The 20,785-nt window shown below is 41.6% G+C and overlaps 1 protein-coding gene across 5 annotated transcripts; it reads left to right on the forward strand.

The window, feature by feature from the left end:
• The first annotated feature begins 14,911 nt into the window (after positions 1-14,911).
• On the forward strand, positions 14,912-20,504 carry LOC116215602 (KH domain-containing protein At4g18375-like). 5 transcript variants are annotated; one of them, XM_031551370.1, is made up of 7 exons: positions 14,913-15,628; positions 15,895-16,383; positions 16,899-17,138; positions 17,232-17,504; positions 17,768-17,823; positions 17,919-18,018; positions 19,917-20,504. In XM_031551370.1, the coding sequence occupies exons 1-7, from the start codon at positions 15,035-15,037 to the stop codon at positions 20,013-20,015; spliced, it is 1,851 nt and encodes a 616-aa protein (XP_031407230.1). In that variant the 5' UTR covers positions 14,913-15,034; the 3' UTR covers positions 20,016-20,504. The 5 variants fall into 5 exon arrangements, with proteins under 5 accessions (XP_031407228.1, XP_031407230.1, XP_031407232.1 ...); XM_031551372.1 differs by having other exon boundaries at positions 19,951-20,504; XM_031551373.1 differs by lacking the exon at positions 19,917-20,504 and adding an exon at positions 18,874-19,398 and having other exon boundaries at positions 17,919-18,173.
• Positions 20,505-20,785: the final 281 nt, after the last annotated feature.

Here is a 20,785-nt window from a genome sequence, read left to right on the forward strand (position 1 = left end):
TTTCTGGGAATCTAGTCATCACTACTCTGGAGTGGTTAGACCGTGACTAAAGTCACATGAGCATATTTTCCCTAGTTGCGAGTAAGCATGCGCAGTCGTCCTAGGGAAGGCTCGAGGAGTCGAGTCCCATGAGGACGGGCGAGTCGAACAGGCCCAACAGCACTAATAAGGCGTCGCAAAAACTGTCTTAATGCTCCATTGAGGGATTTGTTCATGTCGAGAGCCCATTTGTGGGAATGTATTTAACTTAAAGTAGAAGAGAGTTTAAAGAAGACTGCGGATGTTGCCCCCGTATTCAATCAGCGACCACAACAGAGGTGAATGAGATCCATTCTTTGATCAAAGGCATGATCGTGCTGGTATCTCCTACGATCGGGAGTTGGGTCATGCTTTGCTTGTGGAGCTGTCACTTCCGGTCTTTGCAGCGAAAGGATTAGACTTGCTCCTCGAAGTATCGCTTGGGTGAATTTGAATCCGAGTCGATTTGGATTTCAGATGAGCCTGAAAGCAGTAGATGCGAGGTGTCAAAAACCTAAATGTAATAAGTGTTGGGCCGGAACCCAAAAGCAGTAAATGCTTGGCCGGGGCCCGAAAGCAGTAAATGCAAGACCGAGGCTCGATATGGGGCCGAAGCCCGATGAAGGGCCGAAGCCCAAAAGTGGGGCCAAAGCCCGATGAGGGGCCGAAGCCCAAAAGTGGGGTCGAAGCCCAAAAGTGGGGTCGAAGCCCGATACGGAGCCAAAACCCAAAAGCGGGCCCAAAAGCCCGATGCAGCAAAAGCGGGGTCGGAACCCGATGCAGGGCCGAAGCCCGCTGCAGTAAATGCGGGGTCGGAGTTCGATGCAGGGCCAAAGCCCGATGTAGGGCCGGAACCCAATGCAGTAAATGCGTGCTCGATAAGAAAGTGCAAGAGATGCGAAAGGAAATGTCAATGCTGAGGAACAGTGCAGGGCACTGCAAAGCGGTGACTCTGATTTTTCTTGCAGTCTTGCTTTGTGGAGCAAGGATGGGGACTTAGTATTGAAATCCCAAGGAGCTGGATGAGAGACGTTTGTTGTATCAAGTGTGGTCGCTCAATATTCAGGCTGTCTTCTTGTTGAGAATTTCCTGCAATTGGAAAAAAAAACAATGAAAGAGGATAAACTGTTCAAGATTTCAATGTAAGAGTGTAGGGAAGCGAACTGGCCTGGTAGGCGTCGTGCGAGCACACCAAGAGACATGCATTGATGCGTTAAGCATGCGTGTATGAGTTGATGTGAACATGCTTGGATATGTGTGAGGCGGGCTTAGCCGCTAGTAGATGCATAGGGTCTTGCGGAGAGATATGCATCTGATCACGCGATGATACTCTCTGCGAAGAAGGTCTTCACTCACTTAAATGGTGAGATGTTAGCTAGTATACAAAACAGTAAATGACTACGATGCATGCGATGCGTGAGTTTTCCAAAACTAATGCCGTCATTCGTATTAACTCCGAATGGTTCAAAGTGCAATACAAATTTTCAAAAGATAGTCCTAAATCGGTCTTCTAACGTACCCGAGGTGCAAGCGACCGTCGCCATGGGAAGAACCGGTTCCAGGTGAGGGCCTGGTAGAGGTGTCTATCCTAGGATGTGCGTGGACCTCCACGGGCCTTCTTCTTGGACCTTTCCAAAGCAGCGTTCGCTTGCGCCAACTCCTGATCACGCCTCTGCAGTTGGGCGCGAGCCTGGGCGAGCTCTCTCTGTAGTTGATGCTGATCAACAAGCTGCTCGTCCTTCTCTGCAACTTCTCGACGAAGACGATCTCTTTCGGCTCTGAGATGAGTGAGCTCGGCTTGGATGGCCATATTCGGAGTGGGAGTTGCGCCGGGTGACCCGCCATCTCCGACTCGCGGAGAGTTGACGAGATCCTCGTGTGCTGCTGGACCCCATCGGTAGAAGCGAAGGATGTATTCTTCTGTAGCCTGGAAATCCCGCTCATCAAGGGTCGGATGCTCGGGGAAGTATGGATGCTTGGTAATCACAGTTCACCACGCATCCAGGATCTGTTTGACGTTACTTTGGCGATCTACGGGTGTCTGATCCTCCCGCCAAGTATGTTCAAATCTAGTTCGCGCCGTATCCTCGAGGACCGTCTGTAAGCCACCGAGCTGCCTCACTACTCGCGCCGGAAAATAAGTGGTGGACCCCGCATGACTCATGAGTGGGACTCCATAAAAATCAGGACACCTAAAGGCCATGGGTCCGGGTGGCATCCACGCGGCGCGCCATTTAAAGCTTTTGGTGCTATTTCGCGAAAAATTTTGATCCACTCGGAGACCTTGCGTTCCTCCACACGCAACAGAGGTATTAACCGCGAAATGATAGACTCCGGACGTGTGAAAAACATAACCGGGCGAACAAGGCCAAAGGGGTTTGCATGGCTTTGGAGCCAAATTTGCAAAAGGATTGGGGACCCTCTCAACCTTCGATCGGTCTTTCTTGTAACGCGATCAAGGGACCGTATGGTCTCGGCCAACAAGGCCACCTCGTATTCGCGGCCTCCAACCACTTGGAGGACAACGCTAGCTAAGGCTGCGTCAATGTGACCGGCCGAGCGAGGGAATAATAGAGTCCCGAAAATTAATAATAAGATTGCATGACAAAAATTCTTTTGTAAAAGATCCCCTTGAACCTCGCGCGTTCGTATTTCAATAAAACGGAGTAGTTTCGCAATGACTATCTCTGTGCCACCGGAATATGCAAGTTCGGCTTGTAGCTGAGACCTATGCACCCCGAGTAGACGCGATACCAAAACAAGTCGGGTGGTGTGGAAGTTAGGTTCCACAATGCTGCGGGTGGCTGCAATTCTTCCGACGAGAGTCCGATATTCCTCGATGGTAGGTGTGAGCTCGGTACCTTGGATGTTGAAAACGGCGTGGACTGGGTCCCAAAATGTCACCGCTGCTCCCAAGAAGTTCCAATCCACTCGGCACATAGATAGCATCGGTATATCCCCAACAAAGATACTGATGTAATCGCGGTTGACCTGATGTAGATGAGCCCAGATGTGACTGATTTCCTCAAGTGGTGGCGTGACCCTGTCGAGGTGTGGAAAGGAGACCGAGCGCGCCATCTCTTACCAAGATGAAAGGAAAACCGATTTAGGACTAGTTAATATAAATGACGCCTAATTTTGAAATTAGATGATGCATGAGTACAGAAAATAGATGCCCACGGCTTAATGTATACAATGTACATCTCTCGCGAAAACAGAAAAGGACTCAAATGGCGCGCAGGCCGACTCGATGGACTGTTACTGAAGTCGGGTTGGAATATGGCGTGGAGCTCCTGCAGTATGCATGGTTTTGGCACTACAAGGACCGTGCTACCTAGGGATGGGGGCCCCCGACTTAAGGGTGTCAATTCCTTGAAATCGAGCGGGATTCTTTTCAAGGCCTAAGCGACAGTCGAACTGCGCGCCGTACCCCTACTTCGAACCCCTATCTAACCTATGCTTCTATTACCGGTCGTGGAACGCGACCCATAGGTACCTAGAAGCTAGTATGTTATGCAATGCGTGTGCGGGAAATAAAAATGCATAAAGTAGATAAGTGAAAAATTGCGGAAAGCGATAAATAAACAAGCAAACAAAGCAAGCGGAAACGAGCCCGAACCCTCTAAGTGTCCCCAGTGGAGTCGCCAAGCTGTGCGCACCCGAATTTCGTCTCGTCGGGGCCCGCATGCGCGCGCCTAAATGTAACGCGGCTTGGGAGTATCCACCTTCCCGGGGACGCGCGACGGACGCACGTGAGAAGGAGTCGCCACTTGCCATTATATGACACGAGGGTCGAGGGCCGGCAAGTTACCCAGGTCTAGGGGTACAGAGTACACCTAATTGCTAAGGCATATGATCTGCGAAACCCAAGGTTCCGAATTTGGGGGTTCTGTTACATGCGAGCCTATATCTTGCATGCCCTATCGGTACTCTAGCTTGTCTAGGCTTGCCATTTTATTTAATTACCGCTTAATTAAGTTCCGCTCATCTTACGCGTTTTGACACCGTAAATTCGAAGAAACACTCCGACCGTCTGCTCTCCGTCTGAACGATTTTAAAAGAGCAGGGACTGATTTGAAAATTCTAAAAAATTAGGGACTGATCTGAAAATTCTAAAAGATTGGGGACTGATTTGAAAATTCTAAAAAATGGGGACTGTGTAAAAAATTACTGAAAGTGTCATAGGGCTTATTTGAAATGAATTTGAAAATCGGAACTGATCTGAAGAATAAAAAATGGCCCCAGGACTAAACTGACACAACTCGGAAAGTTCCTTGGGATGCTTGAAAAATTCTGGGAATTTCATGACTGATTGGAAAATAGTAAAATGACTGGGACTTGATTGAAAAGAATTTTTGAAATTCGGGGCAGATTTGAAAATGGTGAAAAATGGTCTCGGGACTAAACTGAAACGATTTGAAAAGTTCTTTGGGATTCTTAGAAAAATTCTGGAAAATTCAAGGACTGATTGAAAAATAATAAAATGACCGGCGCTTAATTGAAAATGATTTTGAAATTCGGGGCAGATCTTAAAAAAATAAAATGAGTCTTCTGGATAGAAATGTAACAAAATGGAAAGTTTGTAAAATCGAGTTCGGGACAAATCCGATCACCCACGCGACCCAAGAACACTCAATTCACATTATATTCGTCCAAGCAAGCATAGACATTCAGAAAATGAGCCCTAAACATGCCACTAAGTAGAGGATTTACCTAGTTCGGAAAGTTGAGGGGTGATTCTGTAAAATAAAAAAAATAAAAAAATAGAAAATGCTGGACGAATTGGGCCGGGCTTGACTGGACCGAACTGGGCCGGCTGAACTGGACTGGGCCGCTGGAATTCGGACTGGGCCGAATGGGCCGCTGGAATTTGAACTGGGCCGAGTGGGCCGCTGGGCCAGATTGGGCCGTTGGCCGCGGGCCGGGCTGCTGCTGGACTGGGCCGACGTGCGTCCACGAATCGCCGGGGATGACCAGACGAAGCTCGATGACGACCGTGAATCGCCAGGGCTAGGGTGGATCGCCGAAGGCAATGACTTACGGGGTGGTCCGAGCTCGAGCCTGCAAGGAAAATTAGGGAAGGTTATGAGGTCAGTGGCGCGACTCGACGGAAGGAGGAAACCCGGGAGTTCGAGGGAAGCGTGTGCGGGAGCCGAGGGTTGCGGGTGAGTTCCGGGCTGGGGAGTATCCGGACGAGCTGAGGGCGAGAGGAGAGGTTTGGAGCTGGGGAGCGTTCGGACCGGAATGAGCTCGGAGTTGTCCGGAAATAAAAATCGAGCTGCGGGCCGTGTGTGTCTGTGGACGAGCTGTGGGATTTCGGCTGCCGTGAGGTACGAGCTCCAAGTTTTTTTGAGGGAATCCGTGAGCTGAGAGTTTTTTTTTTTTCAGCAATTGAGCTGCCCCCCCTTTTTTCCAGGGTTTTGCCAGGAAGAAGAAGAAGGAAACGGAACGGAGATCGGGCGACATTTTCGCCGGAAATTTTGCGAAATCGAGAACGAAGATCCCGGTTTTTTTGATTGCAGGGACCAAACTGAAAGGAAGGAAAAAGGAAGGAGGAAAGAGGAAGAAGAAAAGGAAAAGAAGTGGGCGGGAAGGAAAGAAATGCCCATCTGTCATGTCGGTCAGACCGGCTCTGACCGGTTCTGACCGACTTGACCCTTTTTTTTTTGTGTGTGGGCAACGGTCGGTCAGACCAGCTCTGACCGACCCTGCCCATCGGTCCTGTCGGTCAGACCGGCTCTGACCAACTTGACCTTTTTTTTTTTTTTTTTTTAAGAATTCGACGCGCGTACAAATTGAAAATTATGTCTTCTTGATTGGACGTCGGAAAAAAATAATTCGAGACCGTCATCGTACTTAGAAAAATTCGTTGATCGATATTATGCGATGGAATTATTTTCAATCTCGAATTTTGTCCTGAATTTTTGAAAATTGACGTCGATGTACGCGAAATTCGAAAACGTCTCAAACGGTATTATTTTTGAAAAAAATCATAAAATTGGTGTTAAATTATGAAAAATTGCTATTTCCAAAACGTCGTGAATGCTCAAGTAATTAATCAGAAATACTTCCCTCACGGGTGGCAAAATGACGATTCTGCCTCTCTGGAGCCGGTGGACCAAAATTGGGTGCTGACAGTGGGATCCTCCTGCAATTCAGTAATGATCTTTTTTAAATAATTGTCAGTCTCCCAACTTTGTTGTATTATGTCATATAAGTCCCACGAAACTGCTGATAAGGCCAACAAAGTTAGCTTATGACAGGGTATCCTTGACAGTGCATCAGCCACTTTGTTTTCCTTGCCCTTCTTGTAGCAGATATCATAATCGTACCCCAGCAGCTTTGCAAGCCATGTGTGCTGAAAAGGAGTATTGAGCCTTTGACCCAATAAGTACTTCAGGCTCTGATGGTCTGTCTTGATAGTGAAGTGTGCACTGCTAAGATAGTGATGCCATTTCCTAACAGAGTAAAGGATGGCTAAGAGTTCCCTTTCGTAAACTGATAGAGCTTGATGTTTGAGAGCCAGCATCTTGCTGATATACGCAATGTGGTGCCCTGTTTGAGTTAAAACTGCCCTAATCCCTGCCCCTGATGCATCCGTTTCCACTATGAATTCCTTAGAAAAATCTAAGAGTGCTAATACTAGAGTGGAGACCATGGCCTTCTTGAGTGTCTCAAGAGCTGTTTGAGCCTTTGTTCCCCACTGAAAAGAATCTTTCTTAAGGAGATCAGTAAGAGGCTTGCTGATATGACTATACCCTTTAACAAATCGTCTATAATATCCTGTAAGACCCAAGAATCCCCTCAGTTGTTTCACATTTTTGGGAATTGGCCGCTCCTGCACAGCTTGAACCTTTCTAGGATCAGTTGATACCCCAGCTGCTGAAACAAAATGCCCGAGATACTCCACTTCAATGCTACCGAAGCTATACTTACTCATTTTAGCATAAAGAGTGTGTTCCCTCAATGTCTCAAACACCCTCTTCAAATGCTGCAAGTGTTGCTGCCCGTCTCTACTATATACCAAAATGTCGTCGAAATATACTAAAACAAACTTGCGAAGGAAGGGCCGAAATACCTCGTTCATTAACGCCTGAAAGGTGGAAGGGGCGTTAGTCAGGCCAAAAGGCATCACTAAGAATTCATAATGGCCTTCATGTGTTCTAAAGGCTGTCTTGTATACATTTGACTCGTACATGCGAATCTGATGATACCCTGCCCGAAGATCAATCTTGGAAAAAATTGCAAAGCCGTGTAGTTCATCTAGCAGCTCCTTCACCAAAGGAATGGGAAACTTATCTTCCACTGTCAACTTGTTGAGTCCTCTATAATCCACACAAAGCCTCCATGTATCGTCCTTCTTTTTAACCAGCACCATAGGGGAGGAAAATGGACTGTGACTGGGTTGGATTACTCATGTTTCCCTCATTTCTTTGGTCATAGTCTCAATGATGTCCTTTTGTGTAGCAGAATACCTATAAGGTCTTGTGTTAACGGGGTTGAGCTCTTTCCTTGAATGGTATCCGATGATCATAGTCTCGGGCTGGTGACAACCCATGAGGATCTCCAAAAACATCTTGGAATTCTTCAAGTAAACTTGAGAGTTGCTGATCAACCCCTTCTTTGCCCTCTTTTACACTTCTTTTACCCGGTTTGCTTAGCTGCAAACTGCTGAGTTGCATCATTGTCAATTGCCCTTCTTATTGCAGCAATTTATCCATTTGAGCCTCGTTAACGGTCTTCAAATCTTCCTTGCGATCCCCTTTCAGCATCTTTTCCTTGCCCCTTACTTGAAACTTCATTTGGAGCTCCTTGAAGTTCCATATAATGCCTCCCAAGGTAGATAACCATTGCACACCTAAAACCATGTCATAGCTGTCCAATGCCAAGAGAAACATGTCCGCCCTGTAGTCCTGCCCTTGCATTCTCCATTGGAACTCTCGACACATCTTGTCGCAAAGGAGTTCGTGCCCATTAACTACTGACACCTTGACTGGTGTAATGCTCTCTGCTGGCCATCCCACCTTATTCCTCACATTTTCATTCAAAAAATTGTGAGTACTTCCAGAATCCACTAAAATATGCAAGGGCTTCTTGTCCACAACACCCATAACTCTCATTGTTTGAAAACTTCTTGTCCCTGCTAAGGCATGTACTGAAATCAAATGCAAGGCTTCGTCATTAGCAATGTCTTCTTCTTGGATCACCTCTTCCTGTCCTTCAGTCAACACCTCCACTTCTATCATGAATGATTGTCTCCTTGAGCATTTATGTCCTGATGTGAACCTTTCATCGCACCAGAAACAAAGGTTCTTGGATCTCTTTTCTTCTAATTCCTTTGAAGTTAATTTCCTCAGAGGCCTCGTCATCTGAGGGCCACCTTGTGGGTGTTTGTACGGAGTAGTAGCAGGTAGAGGCAGTAATCCATTACCCCCAGGTTTGCTAAGCATTGTCGATGGGCTCTTAGTCTGGTTTGCTGCTATTCCCATTGTCTTAGGCACAGCAACAACAAAAGAATTGGCACGAAATTGGCTGTACTGAGAAAACAACCCTTGAAGCTTTTGAGTAAAGGACCCCGGAGTGCTCATAGCTGAGTAAGTAGACTCCTGCAGCCTTGCCAAAGAGTAAGCCTGAGCAAGGGTTGAGGGTTTAAACATGCGTACAGGTAGTTGAATTTCAGCATTGAGTCCACCAAGGAAATGGCTAAGAGCATCAGCTTCACTTATGTTAACCTTATTGAGTATAGTATCAAACTCATTCATGTAATCCTTCAGAGATCCATACTGTCTCAGGCTTTTCAAATCGGTCATGGGGTCTTCATATCCTGTATCATCAAACCTCAACACAATAGCCATTATGTAATCCTTCCATGATACATTCTTACCCTCCACTGCTAGGGACTTCATATAGGATTGGTGCCATTGTAGAGCTCTGCCTTCCAAATGAATGACAACCAATTTAAGCTTAAGTTCCTCAAGTGTTCTGTCCACCTCGAAGAATTGCTCACATCTGTACAACCAATTCTCGACCTCCTCTCCATTGAACTTAGGGAATTCTAATTTACCAATTCTAGTGGCAATATTGTTCAGCATGAGCAAAAAACTGGCTATAGAGTCAGCAAGGTTATCAATTTTACCTCCTTGCAGCTGACTCATGAGTTGAGTTTGCTGCAACGTCAACCCACTGATCATCTCAACCAATTGATCGATTCGACCATTGGTATTTGAGTGTCTTGCCTTCAACTCTGTGAGAATCCTGTCTTGCCCCTCCATGATTGTCGTTAATTTCCCGAGCTCCTGAAGACGTGTGTTTCCTGCCATTGATGCCAAGATCGAGCTTTGATACCAATTGTTATGGTCCAACGCACAATGCACAAAACATAGAGCAGAAAGAGAAGTCTCAGAGAGAAGAAGAAGAATAACACAGGTATTCAGAGGAAAAAGAGAGAATGCATTCAAGAGAGTGATGGCTTATTACAACTCGAGAGATATGATCACATTCACAGAATGGATACCGAAGGTGATGATTGCCTCCACTTATATATTCTCTCCCTTTCTCTCTGTTATTCTAACCGACTACACTGACCCAAAAGCATGAATTAGTTAAACCTAGCAGAAAGGCCCCTCAACTATTTATTCTTATAGTCATACCCCCACTCAACTTTCTAAACTTTCAGTTCATGACATACGTCCAGAACCAGTTGGAGAACTAGAACAAATCATGATAGGTGACGGTTAACCCATTAAGAGTGGAGCATCCTTGACTGAAGAGAAGAATGACAAGCTTCGCAATTTGTTAATAGAATATCGAGATCTTTTTTTTTTTCGATGTGTACCTTGGTATCCAGAAGCCCAATGGGTTCTGGCTAATCCAATCGGGAGATCGAGCATTAAAGGTTATTCCCCCTCCTAACAAGTGCGCTTCCCGGGGTTCGAACTTGTGTTCTCATCCTTACGGGGGTGAGCTGTTTACCACTCAATCAATACTTTTATTAGTAAATACCGAGATCTTTGTCTATACACTAGACAAATCCCACATCGACAAAATATGGGAGAATATAAGGTGTATGTGTGGAATTTTGAATTTCTTTTACCTACTTATAAATGTGTATATATTATATGCATCTTAATCTTATTTATGAATTCATCGTACAAAATTTTGCCCCCACATGATTTTCTAATATCAAAATATATATGTATATATGTATATATGTATATATGTATGAGTTTACAAGATGAGGTTTTCACTTTGCATGTGTCAATCATTCTTGAAGCATAGTCATTTTTTCTTATACTAATCACCAGCTCATGCTTTTCATTTTTTTCCACTGCCTCACATTTCTATAAAATCAATTCACGCTTCCTTTCGTTCATTGTCAATCAAAACATGGCAGAGGGAGGTAGAGGCCGAGAGAAATTTGAGAAGAAAATTTAAAATTGGTCTTCTTCTAAGTTTCAAGAATTTGGGCTTGTCAATATGAGTAACCTATTCCTAAAGTAGTACTTTATTATCGTTATGTATATATTTTTTGGAATTGTATTGTCATGGTCATATCGATATTACGGATCATGCATGTATTTTTTTACGATCAATTATGATAGGATTGGACCCATGGATGATCCGGTTAGTTTAGATATGGTTATTCATTGAGTTTCAAGCTAATAACTTTATAAAAATAGAGTTGTGGGACGCTTTTTATGAACATAATTGTGGCTAGTACATCGAGTTTAGGTTTGTTTTGGTGGTATTTAGTTTAGTTTTCATTCATAAGCATTTTGATAGGTTTTAGTAGTTTATGTTAGTTTTGTGTATTTTTATTTGATTTTGAGTCATTTAGTTGATCGGTCATTGCAGCCTCTTATTTCTTGATATTTTTTGGACAGGCTAAACGTAATGAGATTGGTGCAAATTGCATAAGGTTGGAAAGCTTGTCGAATCAGGAGTGTGATGGTTCAAACGGTTCGTCATTTGGAGCCCAAACAAGGGAGATATGACAAGTGGAAAATAAGCATCACAGAATTAGACATTGCTAAGGCTCTAGAATTCGGTGTTGTGGCACCAGAGCTGCTGCCCAATCCTACCATATATGTCCGAGTTTTCTCCTAGATATTTTGGGTGCAAAGAGATATGTTTGGGATGTATTTTGGTGGTTATTTATGGGAAAAAAGATTGAGATTTCCTAGAGGTATCTTTCTTGAAAAAAAAGATAGGAAAATTAGAAGAAAATTAGGAAATAGATTGAAAGAGATTCTTGCTATGGGGATTTTAATTTTGGCTATTAGGGTGAAGAGGCTGAACGTACGTTTGGAAAAGGGAGACGCCTCGACAGAAGTATATACATGGCGGAGGGAGAACAAGAGATCGAGGACGAACACGGAGCTTCGAGTGACAGCCGGGCTTCCATCTTTTCCTCAACTCATGTTTACTCGATGTTTATGTTGTTCTCTCTCTCTAGAACGATGTCTTTTATTATTTCTAGCATGAACTAAATTTATTTTCCTAGGGTTACGATGGATCTTGATAATTGATCGAGAATTGTTAACTCTCTTGATTTTATCTACAATTGTTTATCCTTAGTCATGCTTAATGCATTTCAATTGATTGGTCACCGATTGAGGTGATTTGGTAAACTTGATGAACTCGGGAGGGGAATTCTAGATTTACCTGTGATATGAATGGCCTAAGTTAGTCTTGGTCGGAAGACGGGATTATTAGCGAAAAGGATAAGGATATACTTGCTCGCCTTAGGTAGTCGAGTTAGGATTGATTCATAATGGATTCTCGCTAATCGTCTAGTCTAGGAATAGAGTGACCAATTATTTACAAGAGAATACGTTCCTATGATGTTCTGGAGAGGTATAGGAAGACGTTAGAATCCTAGATTAACCATTTGATAATTCGATAATATTAGGAGAGAGAGATTGACTCGAGATTAATTATTAAGTGAAATTGTATATCCTAGGTATATTACCATTGATTTTAAATCTCAATTAATTTGCTTACTTTTAGTTAATTTAATTAGTTTAAAAAATATTTGAAATTCGACTGTTTGAATAATAGTGGACTGACACAATTTTAGTACTCGATAAGTCATAGGGAATAATCCTGAGGTTAGCCCATGTGGATTGCGAGAAGACACGAGGATTGGATCGATGGAATTGGTTTAATCATGTAAGATGGATAGGAAGTGGGCCCATTGAAGGCCTAAGTAATAGGTGAGTCCATCTCATGTGCCCAATCCAATTAAATTGATCAAGTTCATTCACGCATTTCAAAAATATCATTCACGCATTTCAAAAATATGTGCAAGGGTGTGGATAATGATTAAACAACTCGACAATCAATTAAAATTTGGCAAAACTCAGGTAGGCCGAGAAACAATTCTCAAGTAATTGCGGAAACCCGATCGTAATAGAACCCCTTCTGATTCTGTAGGACCATGACCTTAATAAACCTAGGTGGTAGTATCATATTCCCTCCTAGACTCGGACAACTTATCAGCTTCAGGTCTCAACGGCCTTGAATAGGTATGTGGCGACTCCTCCCCTATGAGAATCGGTAGAGGATTCATAACGCGAGCTCCAAAGTTCGTACAATTATGGCTTTTAAATTTTGAATTGTCTTGATTGCATAAATATCTCTATATAAGTCGGTTTTGGAGCTCACATTTTGAATAATCATGTTTTTTCATTATACTATAAACTCTTGGTTCAAGTATTCCTAGTTATTGAACAAAATATTTACAGGTAAAGTAAGTAATTTCTTCCAATTAATTTATATTTTTAATTTAATTTCACTTTTTTATGTATTGTTCAATTGGCATATTTCTATTAAACCCTACAAAAAATGGAGTTTATTATCAAATTCATCATGAATCAAGATTCGAAGCAACAAAGTGAATTGTTTTATTTCTCCTAAAATTAGGTACTTGTCTAAATTATTTACTTTTTGTTATGTAATTTATGCCTCATAAAAAGTATGATACAGTTTAGTTATGTATACCTTTTTACCCTAAATCATTTTATAATATATAGTTTTCCTCACTTATCTACTTGAAATATTGACACAATAACTTATTTACAAGAGAGATTATTAAAATATTTTAATTCATGATTATTATTTATTTTAGTTTTTATATTATATTCAGAAATTCAATTCTTTAATTATAAATATTTGTTTATCAACCCATGCATTGCACCGGTCTAAGAAACTAGTTGTATTATCTTTCAATAAGTTAGTTTTGGAGCTCATATGCAGGTGGTGAGGTTGTTTTGCCAATATCAATACAAACTCTTGGTTCGAATATTCCTATCTATTAGGCAAAATATTTTCAAGGTAACATAAGTATTTTCTTCAATTAATTTATAATTCTAACTTAACTTCTGTCTTTTTTAGTATAGTTCAAATGGCATATTTCCATCAGAGCCCACAAAAAAGAAGCATATTATCAAGTTCACCATGAATCAAGATTGCAACCAACGAAGTGAATAGTGATATCCGAAACTTAGGTAGGACTTTTAATATTCTCTTATTTTTATTATATAATTTATGCCTTAGAGAGAGTATGATATAGTTTGATAATCTTTTTTCTAAAATACATTTTTAAATTTATAATTTTTCTCACTATCCATTAAAATTAGTGATACGATAATTTATCCACAAAAGAAATTAATAAATATGTTAGTTCATAATTATGATTGATTTTTATTTTATAATCATAAATTCAATTCATTATTATAGATTTTTCTTTTTATAAAAATGTGCATTGCATGGGTCTAAAAATCTAGTAATTTTACACTTTCGGTTTATAAAATTAAGGGTTAATAATGTAAAAAGACACAACCTCTATATTCTTTCCTAAACATAACATGACTTTTAAAAAATAGTACAAAAAGACACGGCATTTGTACTTTTTCCTAAAATACCATGATCTTTGAAAAAAAGCAAAGAAAAGCATGAAATATGCACAATCTTTAAAGAATAATACAGAAAGACATGACATTCAGGTTTAGTTGCGATTCTACCACGACGTCAAATATTCCATCAAATGTAACAGTAGTAGCCTACAGGGAGCTAACCATAGCCGTTACAGTTGGCGAAATAATTGACATCGTGTTAGATGTGCAACTAACTTGGAGGTCCTGTCTTTTTATGCTATTTTTCAAAAGTCGTGCTATATTTAGGAAAAAAGTACAAAAATCATGCATTTTTGTGCTATTTTCTAAAGGTCGTGTTACATTTAAGAAAGAATACAAAGGTCGTGCATTTCTGTGATATTTTTTAAATGTCGTGCTATATTTGAAAAAAGTGCAAAAATCATGTTCTTTTAGGCGATTAACTATAAGATTAAATATTAGGAGAAATTTCGATAACACCCCTAATAGTTTATGTAGTGGCCAGCGACACATCCCCTTTAAAAAATTAGCCACATAACACCTCTCCTTTCGCTGACATGGCACCGAGAAAATATTCACTTTACCAGGTGGATCCCATGTCACAAAACTGCACAAAACGATCTGTTGCCTAATTTCTTTACTTGAACCAAATCCGACTCGATTTAAGGAAAAACAATAGAAATATGCAAAATGAGGGGTGGTGCGTAGCTAATTTTGAAAGGAGAGGGTGTTGCTGGCTATTTTACAAACTACAAGAAGTGTCGTCGAAATTTACCCTAAATATTATTGCCAGCAACAAAAAGTAAGATAACGGCGCATAGCAGCAGCTTACATACTAGTTGAGATGGCATTGCTAACCCTTGGGCGTATTTCGAGATTACTAAAACTACAGGGAGCAACTTGAGACTGTATAAAACCACAAGGAGCAATTTCAGAGTTACTCAAACTACAAGGACCAAATTGAAGTTTATCGGAAAATTAAAACCGGCAGTCTCTTCCTCCGGGCCGACCGCCTTTTTCCTCCGGGGGCTTCTCTTCCAGCTCTGCAATCACAGCGCCGCCGATTTCTTAGGGTTTCCCTTCTCCCGGCGGCCGTTCTTGGCCATTGACTCGCTTCAAGAATGGTTGATTCTGGGAAACGACCTCGTCCCAGAGACCACGAGGGTGACAACAAGGCCTTCAAGAGACGTGCGACGGACAGAGATGAGAAGGGCAGCGACGATTTGGTCGTGTACAGAATACTCTGCCCCGACGGGGTCATTGGGAGCGTCATCGGTAAGAGCGGTAAGGTCATCAACTCCATAAGACAGGACACGAGAGCAAAGGTCAAGGTGGTTGACCCGTTCCGTGGTTCTAAGCATCGGGTCATAACCATATACTGCTATGTCAAGGAGAAGGGAAGTTTCGATCTTGATGATGATTTCGACGAGGAGAAGCCTCTCTGCCCGGCACAGGATGCCCTTCTTAGGGTACATTCTGCAATTGCAACTTCAGTTGCAAGCGCTTTTTCCGAGTCAGACAACGGCAAAGGTAGGAGAGACAGGGAGGAATGCCAGATTCTTGTCCCGACAAGCCAATCAGCAACGATCATTGGGAAGGCCGGTACTACTATTAAGAGAGTGAGGAGCAAGACTCGGACACACATTAAGGTCACCCCCAAGGATTCATCAGACCCGAGTCACTCGTGTGCAATGGATTTCGACAACTTCGTCGTGGTTAGTATGTGTTCATGAATTTGAAATGGGTTGATTTAATTGCGAAGATTTACTTATTGATGGAAGAACTTTGTTGCACTGAACCAAACATGTTTCGTGTTTATAATGTGATAATTGTCTCGAGAATTTGATTGATCATGTGTTTTGGTCATCGTATATGCGAAATTTGGGTGATAGAAAGGATCTTGTTCTGATTATTGGGCCGGTGTGAGCTTGTGTATAATGGTATATGTACATGCTCTTACTTGGAATTTCCCTCTTTCTAGATAACGGGCGAGCCAGAATCAGTAAAAAAAGCACTGTTTGCAGTCTCTGCGATTATGTACAGGTTCAGCCCCAAGGAGGATGTACCCCTTGATACCACCGTACCTGAAAATCCTCCGAGCATAATAATCCCTCCTGATATTCCCATATACCCTCCAACTGGACTTTACCCTAGTGCCAGCGATCCACTTTCTTCCAGAGCTGTTCCTCCAATCTTAACATCTGTACCGGAGCTTCAGGGTTTTGCTGATGCTGCAAATCCATGGCCCATGTATTCATCAGCCCTCCCTTTAGTTTCTGGCCTTGGAGGCTCTTCTCGGTCGGAGGAGTTGATTGTTAGGGTCTTGTGCCCCTTTGACAAGATCGGACGTGTCATTGGAAAGGGAGGGGGTACTATTAAGAGCATAAGGCAGGCCACTGGGGCTCGCATTGAGGTTAATGATACCAAGAATGATCGTGATGAGTGTATAATTACAGTTTCTTCAACAGAGGTTTGCCGTTCTTCCTATGACCCTTAACCTTTTTCATTATATGCCATTGTATATTCAAGATAGAGTTTGAAATAGTAGGATTTCCGCAAATGTTATTCATCTTACAATCAAGGGAGCTGTTGTCCATAAACACGTTATGATGTGATAATTTAATAAAAAGAATCTTCAAACTCTTTTCCCTGTTTAATTTCGTATTTTTGTTCTATAACTTGGGTTGAATGCGATTTACTTGACAATTCGAGGAGATGCCTGCAGATGAAACTTCTCTTTTAAATAGCATGTCATTTTGATTGGTTTAATCTAGTGGGTTTACTACACACTTGGTTCTTGCTGCTTATTTATCAATAAGACTTGAGAAAGAGATATGGTTCAATGGTATCGATTCTCACTTGTGGGACTTTTTGTATCCCTTTATTTCTCTTTGCTATCTCTTTACTAGACTTGTTAGCCTCCTTGTAATCGAAAAAGACTTTTTCGGTAAGACTTTATTTTAATGGGTGCCCATTACCTTACAGTCACCCGATGATCTGAAATCCATGGCTGTTGAAGCTGTTCTGATGCTCCAAGGCAAGATAAATGATGAAGATGAAAACACTGTTTCAATGCGACTCCTCATTCCATCGAAGGTCATTGGTTGCATTATAGGAAAGAGTGGTTCTATAGTTAGTGAAATTCGCAAGACAACTAGAGCAGATATTCGTATCTCCAAGGGCAAGATACCGAAATGTGCTGAAGCAAATGATGAACTAGTTGAGGTTCGAGTTATATCTGAGACTTGTAATTTCTGCTTGTTGTCTCCTTTATTTTTACTTAACAGCAATGGACTTTCATTGTTTGTCCTTGCACAGGTTGGTGGAGAAGTGGGAAATGTAAGAGATGCCCTTATACAAATTGTGCTGAGGCTCCGAGATGATGTATTGAAAGAAAAGGATGGCAATCAGAACCTCTCTGCAGGGACTGATTCTCTATATGCTGGGGGTGGGACTGGTCTTTCTCTATCATCTGTGTTGCCTCCTATTCCTCCTCCAGTTGCTCCATTGGGTTATGACCAGAGGGCTGAAGCTGGTAGTGGCTTGGGCATGGTTTCTTCAAGCAGCCTTTATGGATATGGTTCTCTATCGGTAGGCATAATCATTATATCTAGATACGGTTTGATATTTGCTCTTTTTATATGGAACCTTCAAGTGAGTGAACTCCAAAAGTGCATTCCTCTTCTTTCACACTGATGATTTTTTGAGGCATCGAGTAGTTGGTTAATTCTATTGGGCTTAAGATTGACTCTCTTTTCTTGAGTCATATCTCATATACGTGAAACTATAAACATATTTTCTGTTATTTGGGAATCTTTGTTTGGCTTTTCTTTTAACTCATGTTTTCTTTGCAGATGGGTGATAATGGCTATGGATCTATGTCCTCCTACACATCCAAGTTGTTCAGTGGGTCAGTATTGTACTTTATCGTGCTTTCACATTACTGTTCTCAGATTTCCTTCAAATTCATCTTATTGACGTTATTTTACTAATATGCCTTTGTAGTTTGGAACCTCCTCCTTCAGCACTTGAAATCTTGGTCCCTGCAAATGCTGTAGGAAAAGTGATTGGTAAAGGAGGGGCAAATATAGCAAATATCCGTAAGGTTGTCATCCTCTTTCGTGAAGTTAATTTTGCTATTTCTGTTCCATTACTCTTGCCTCTTCCCTCTTCCTCCTATCTCTCCCCTCTCTCTCTCTTTCTCCCCCTTTGCTTCCTAAACTCTCTCCCTCTCCTTCCCTCACTGCCTCTCTCACTCTCTTTCTTTCCATCCTCCATCCCATTGCAAATTACCGTGTCAATGGACTTTTGCTCTTATGGGCTTTCTGTGTTGCACTCTCTCTCTTTGTCCAGTCTTGAACATGCCATTGCTTTTGACAGTTTTGAGTTTGATACGTCCTTTGCCTTGCTGATAAGATCAAAGTTGCTGAGTTTGTTGAAAACTGCATAGATATTATGCTTTAAGATGATTTAGAGAACCTAACCATAGTCATCGTAGTGTTATATATGCTTATACCAGTTAGGTTTCTAAGATCACTCTAAGGACCTCTTTTTTTCTGAATTCTTTGCAGAAAATATTGAATCCATCTCTTAAGTATTAGCTATGTAAGATTGTGCTTATTTTCCAATTGGAAGAAATATGGTTATGCTTATTTTGGTCAGCCTCAACCCTTTTGCTATCAAGGCACTAAAACACCCTTGAAAGGAGAAAATTGTTGATTGAAAGATATAGGCTCTTGATCTGGTCCATTTCGCTGTCTATTGTCCTTTTCTTGGTGCTTATCATTATAGGCATTCTTTACTACCTTCTCATTCCTTGTCTATATTATGCGTTATCCAAAGGTTGGTTAACAATATTGATACATTTTCCTTGAGGGAATCGAGTCGTAGCATGTCTATCCCAGGGAATGTCTTTCTGCTATAAAATATGATATGATGGATTCTCACCCCTTTGATTGTTCCAGATATCTGGTGCAATGATAGAGATTTCTGATCCCAAATCTTCCCGGGGTGATCGTATCGCTCATATAGCCGGCACTCCTGAGCAGAACCGTACAGCCGAAAACTTGATTCAAGCATTTATAATGTCCACCTGATCAAACCATTCTTACGGCGTAGTCTTTTAGGGTGAAAGTCTTTTCTCGTTTCCTTCGCGAATGTCCCTTTTAGTAGTTTCTATAGGGTTGATCATGGACTTTCCTTGTCTTTCCTACTGTAGGGTTGATAGGATCTTTCTTTCCTGACTTGTTAGTTGGGCAAGGCATATCTGTGATCAGCTTGCTTCGACCTAATTTCCAATCTGTTATCTTCTCACTGCTTGGTGTTCATGGAGAAATTGGAGATCAGTCATTTTCATCTCACTTTTCATTACCAGTTTCACTGTGCTAGTTGTAATTCTGTCCGTCGACTCCATTTCCAGGATCCGTAACTGTTGATTTTCTTTTTTCCATGTTAGAGTTTATGATGCTGTTTTTTTTTTTGGTCAGCAGATCTCGTATAAACCATACAAATTGTTATTCAGTTTCCGAATTACCAAAGTTCTCAGCTCTAAAGATATTCCAAATCTGATTCCGATATTAGTCCTGGAATTGGGAAATGCATAGGATAAATGATTAAGAACCCATGTCTCAACATTTCAGTACTACACTGCTCCTAGACCTATATTTTGGTGTTCCGATTCATCTATTATTTTTTTGGATGAATCCGATTCATTTATTATTATCTTCCTGGTGCTGACAAATCCGTTGCTTCACTAATATTACTTTGTTGGAACCCTCCCTGGTTACTCTTGCCCTGCCCTTATTAGCCCATCCCCTTTTTAGTAGGGCTTCTTGTGCCTTTGAACAGTCCACGTTGGTTTTGCTTTTCATCAAATGTGGATTCTCAGATAGATACTGAGAGTTCAATCACTTTTCTGGAGCATTCTGCATATTTTCAAGTTTTTTTTTATTCCCGAAATAAATCAAGACGCTCTCCTGTTATTGAGTGGCCACGCCTTTACAGGTAAAACACATGTTGATTAATATCCCATCAGCAGATCAATATATTGTGTCTAGAATTTATCCAGCTGCCATAGCTCCGTCCGGTGGAAACAAAGCTTAGAGAAGTTCCTTTTCCTTGTTGACTGGGTTGTTTCCATGGACATCATACGTCATGAGGCTCTATCAACAACCATATTCTATATCTTACCTTCTCTATGCTTCCATTGTGATGCAATTGAGATTGATTTTGATGGTTAGACTCTATCTCCCACATATATTGTTTTGCTGCAAGCTCTGCAGCACCATGGAGCATTAAGTCTCTCGATCTTCTAGCTTGCCAAGTTTCGTTTGGCTATTGGGTTGGGGGTTCGCATGTTATGGTCTTCTGTTGGAGCATTTTTATTGTTAGCAGTAATGCACTAAGCTTAGAATGGAAAAATAAGCTCTTTTATGATATGAATGATTATGATATTGTGGGGCTTTTGTGCCTTTGTATATACAGTCAATAGGATTAGGAGCTCACTATGTAACCTGTGCTTTTGGTTTTGGATGTATCGAGAGAAGTAATTAAAGTCAGATTCGTTCATCGAACATTTTCTTTTAGCGTGAATTTGGGTGTTGTTTAATATCTGAATTTATATTGCATGTATGCTTTTCTTGTCACCCGGCTTGAAGTTGTGAAATAGTCAACTAGATAGTGCTGTCTCAGGTTTAGCTTGAGGATCAATAATGTTCTCGATGGATGTTCGTATCCTCTGATTTCAGGATTGTTGTAGTGCAGGCAGTTCATAGGGTCTCAAAATTGGATAATTTTTGGTACAGTTGCATCCATCATGTAGTGATGATGTGATTTTAAGTTTATGCATGTAAATCTGGATGAAATGAAAAAAG

Source organism: Punica granatum, chromosome 7, assembly GCF_007655135.1.
Source record: "Punica granatum isolate Tunisia-2019 chromosome 7, ASM765513v2, whole genome shotgun sequence".
In the NCBI taxonomy this organism is placed as follows: Eukaryota; Viridiplantae; Streptophyta; class Magnoliopsida; order Myrtales; family Lythraceae; genus Punica; species Punica granatum.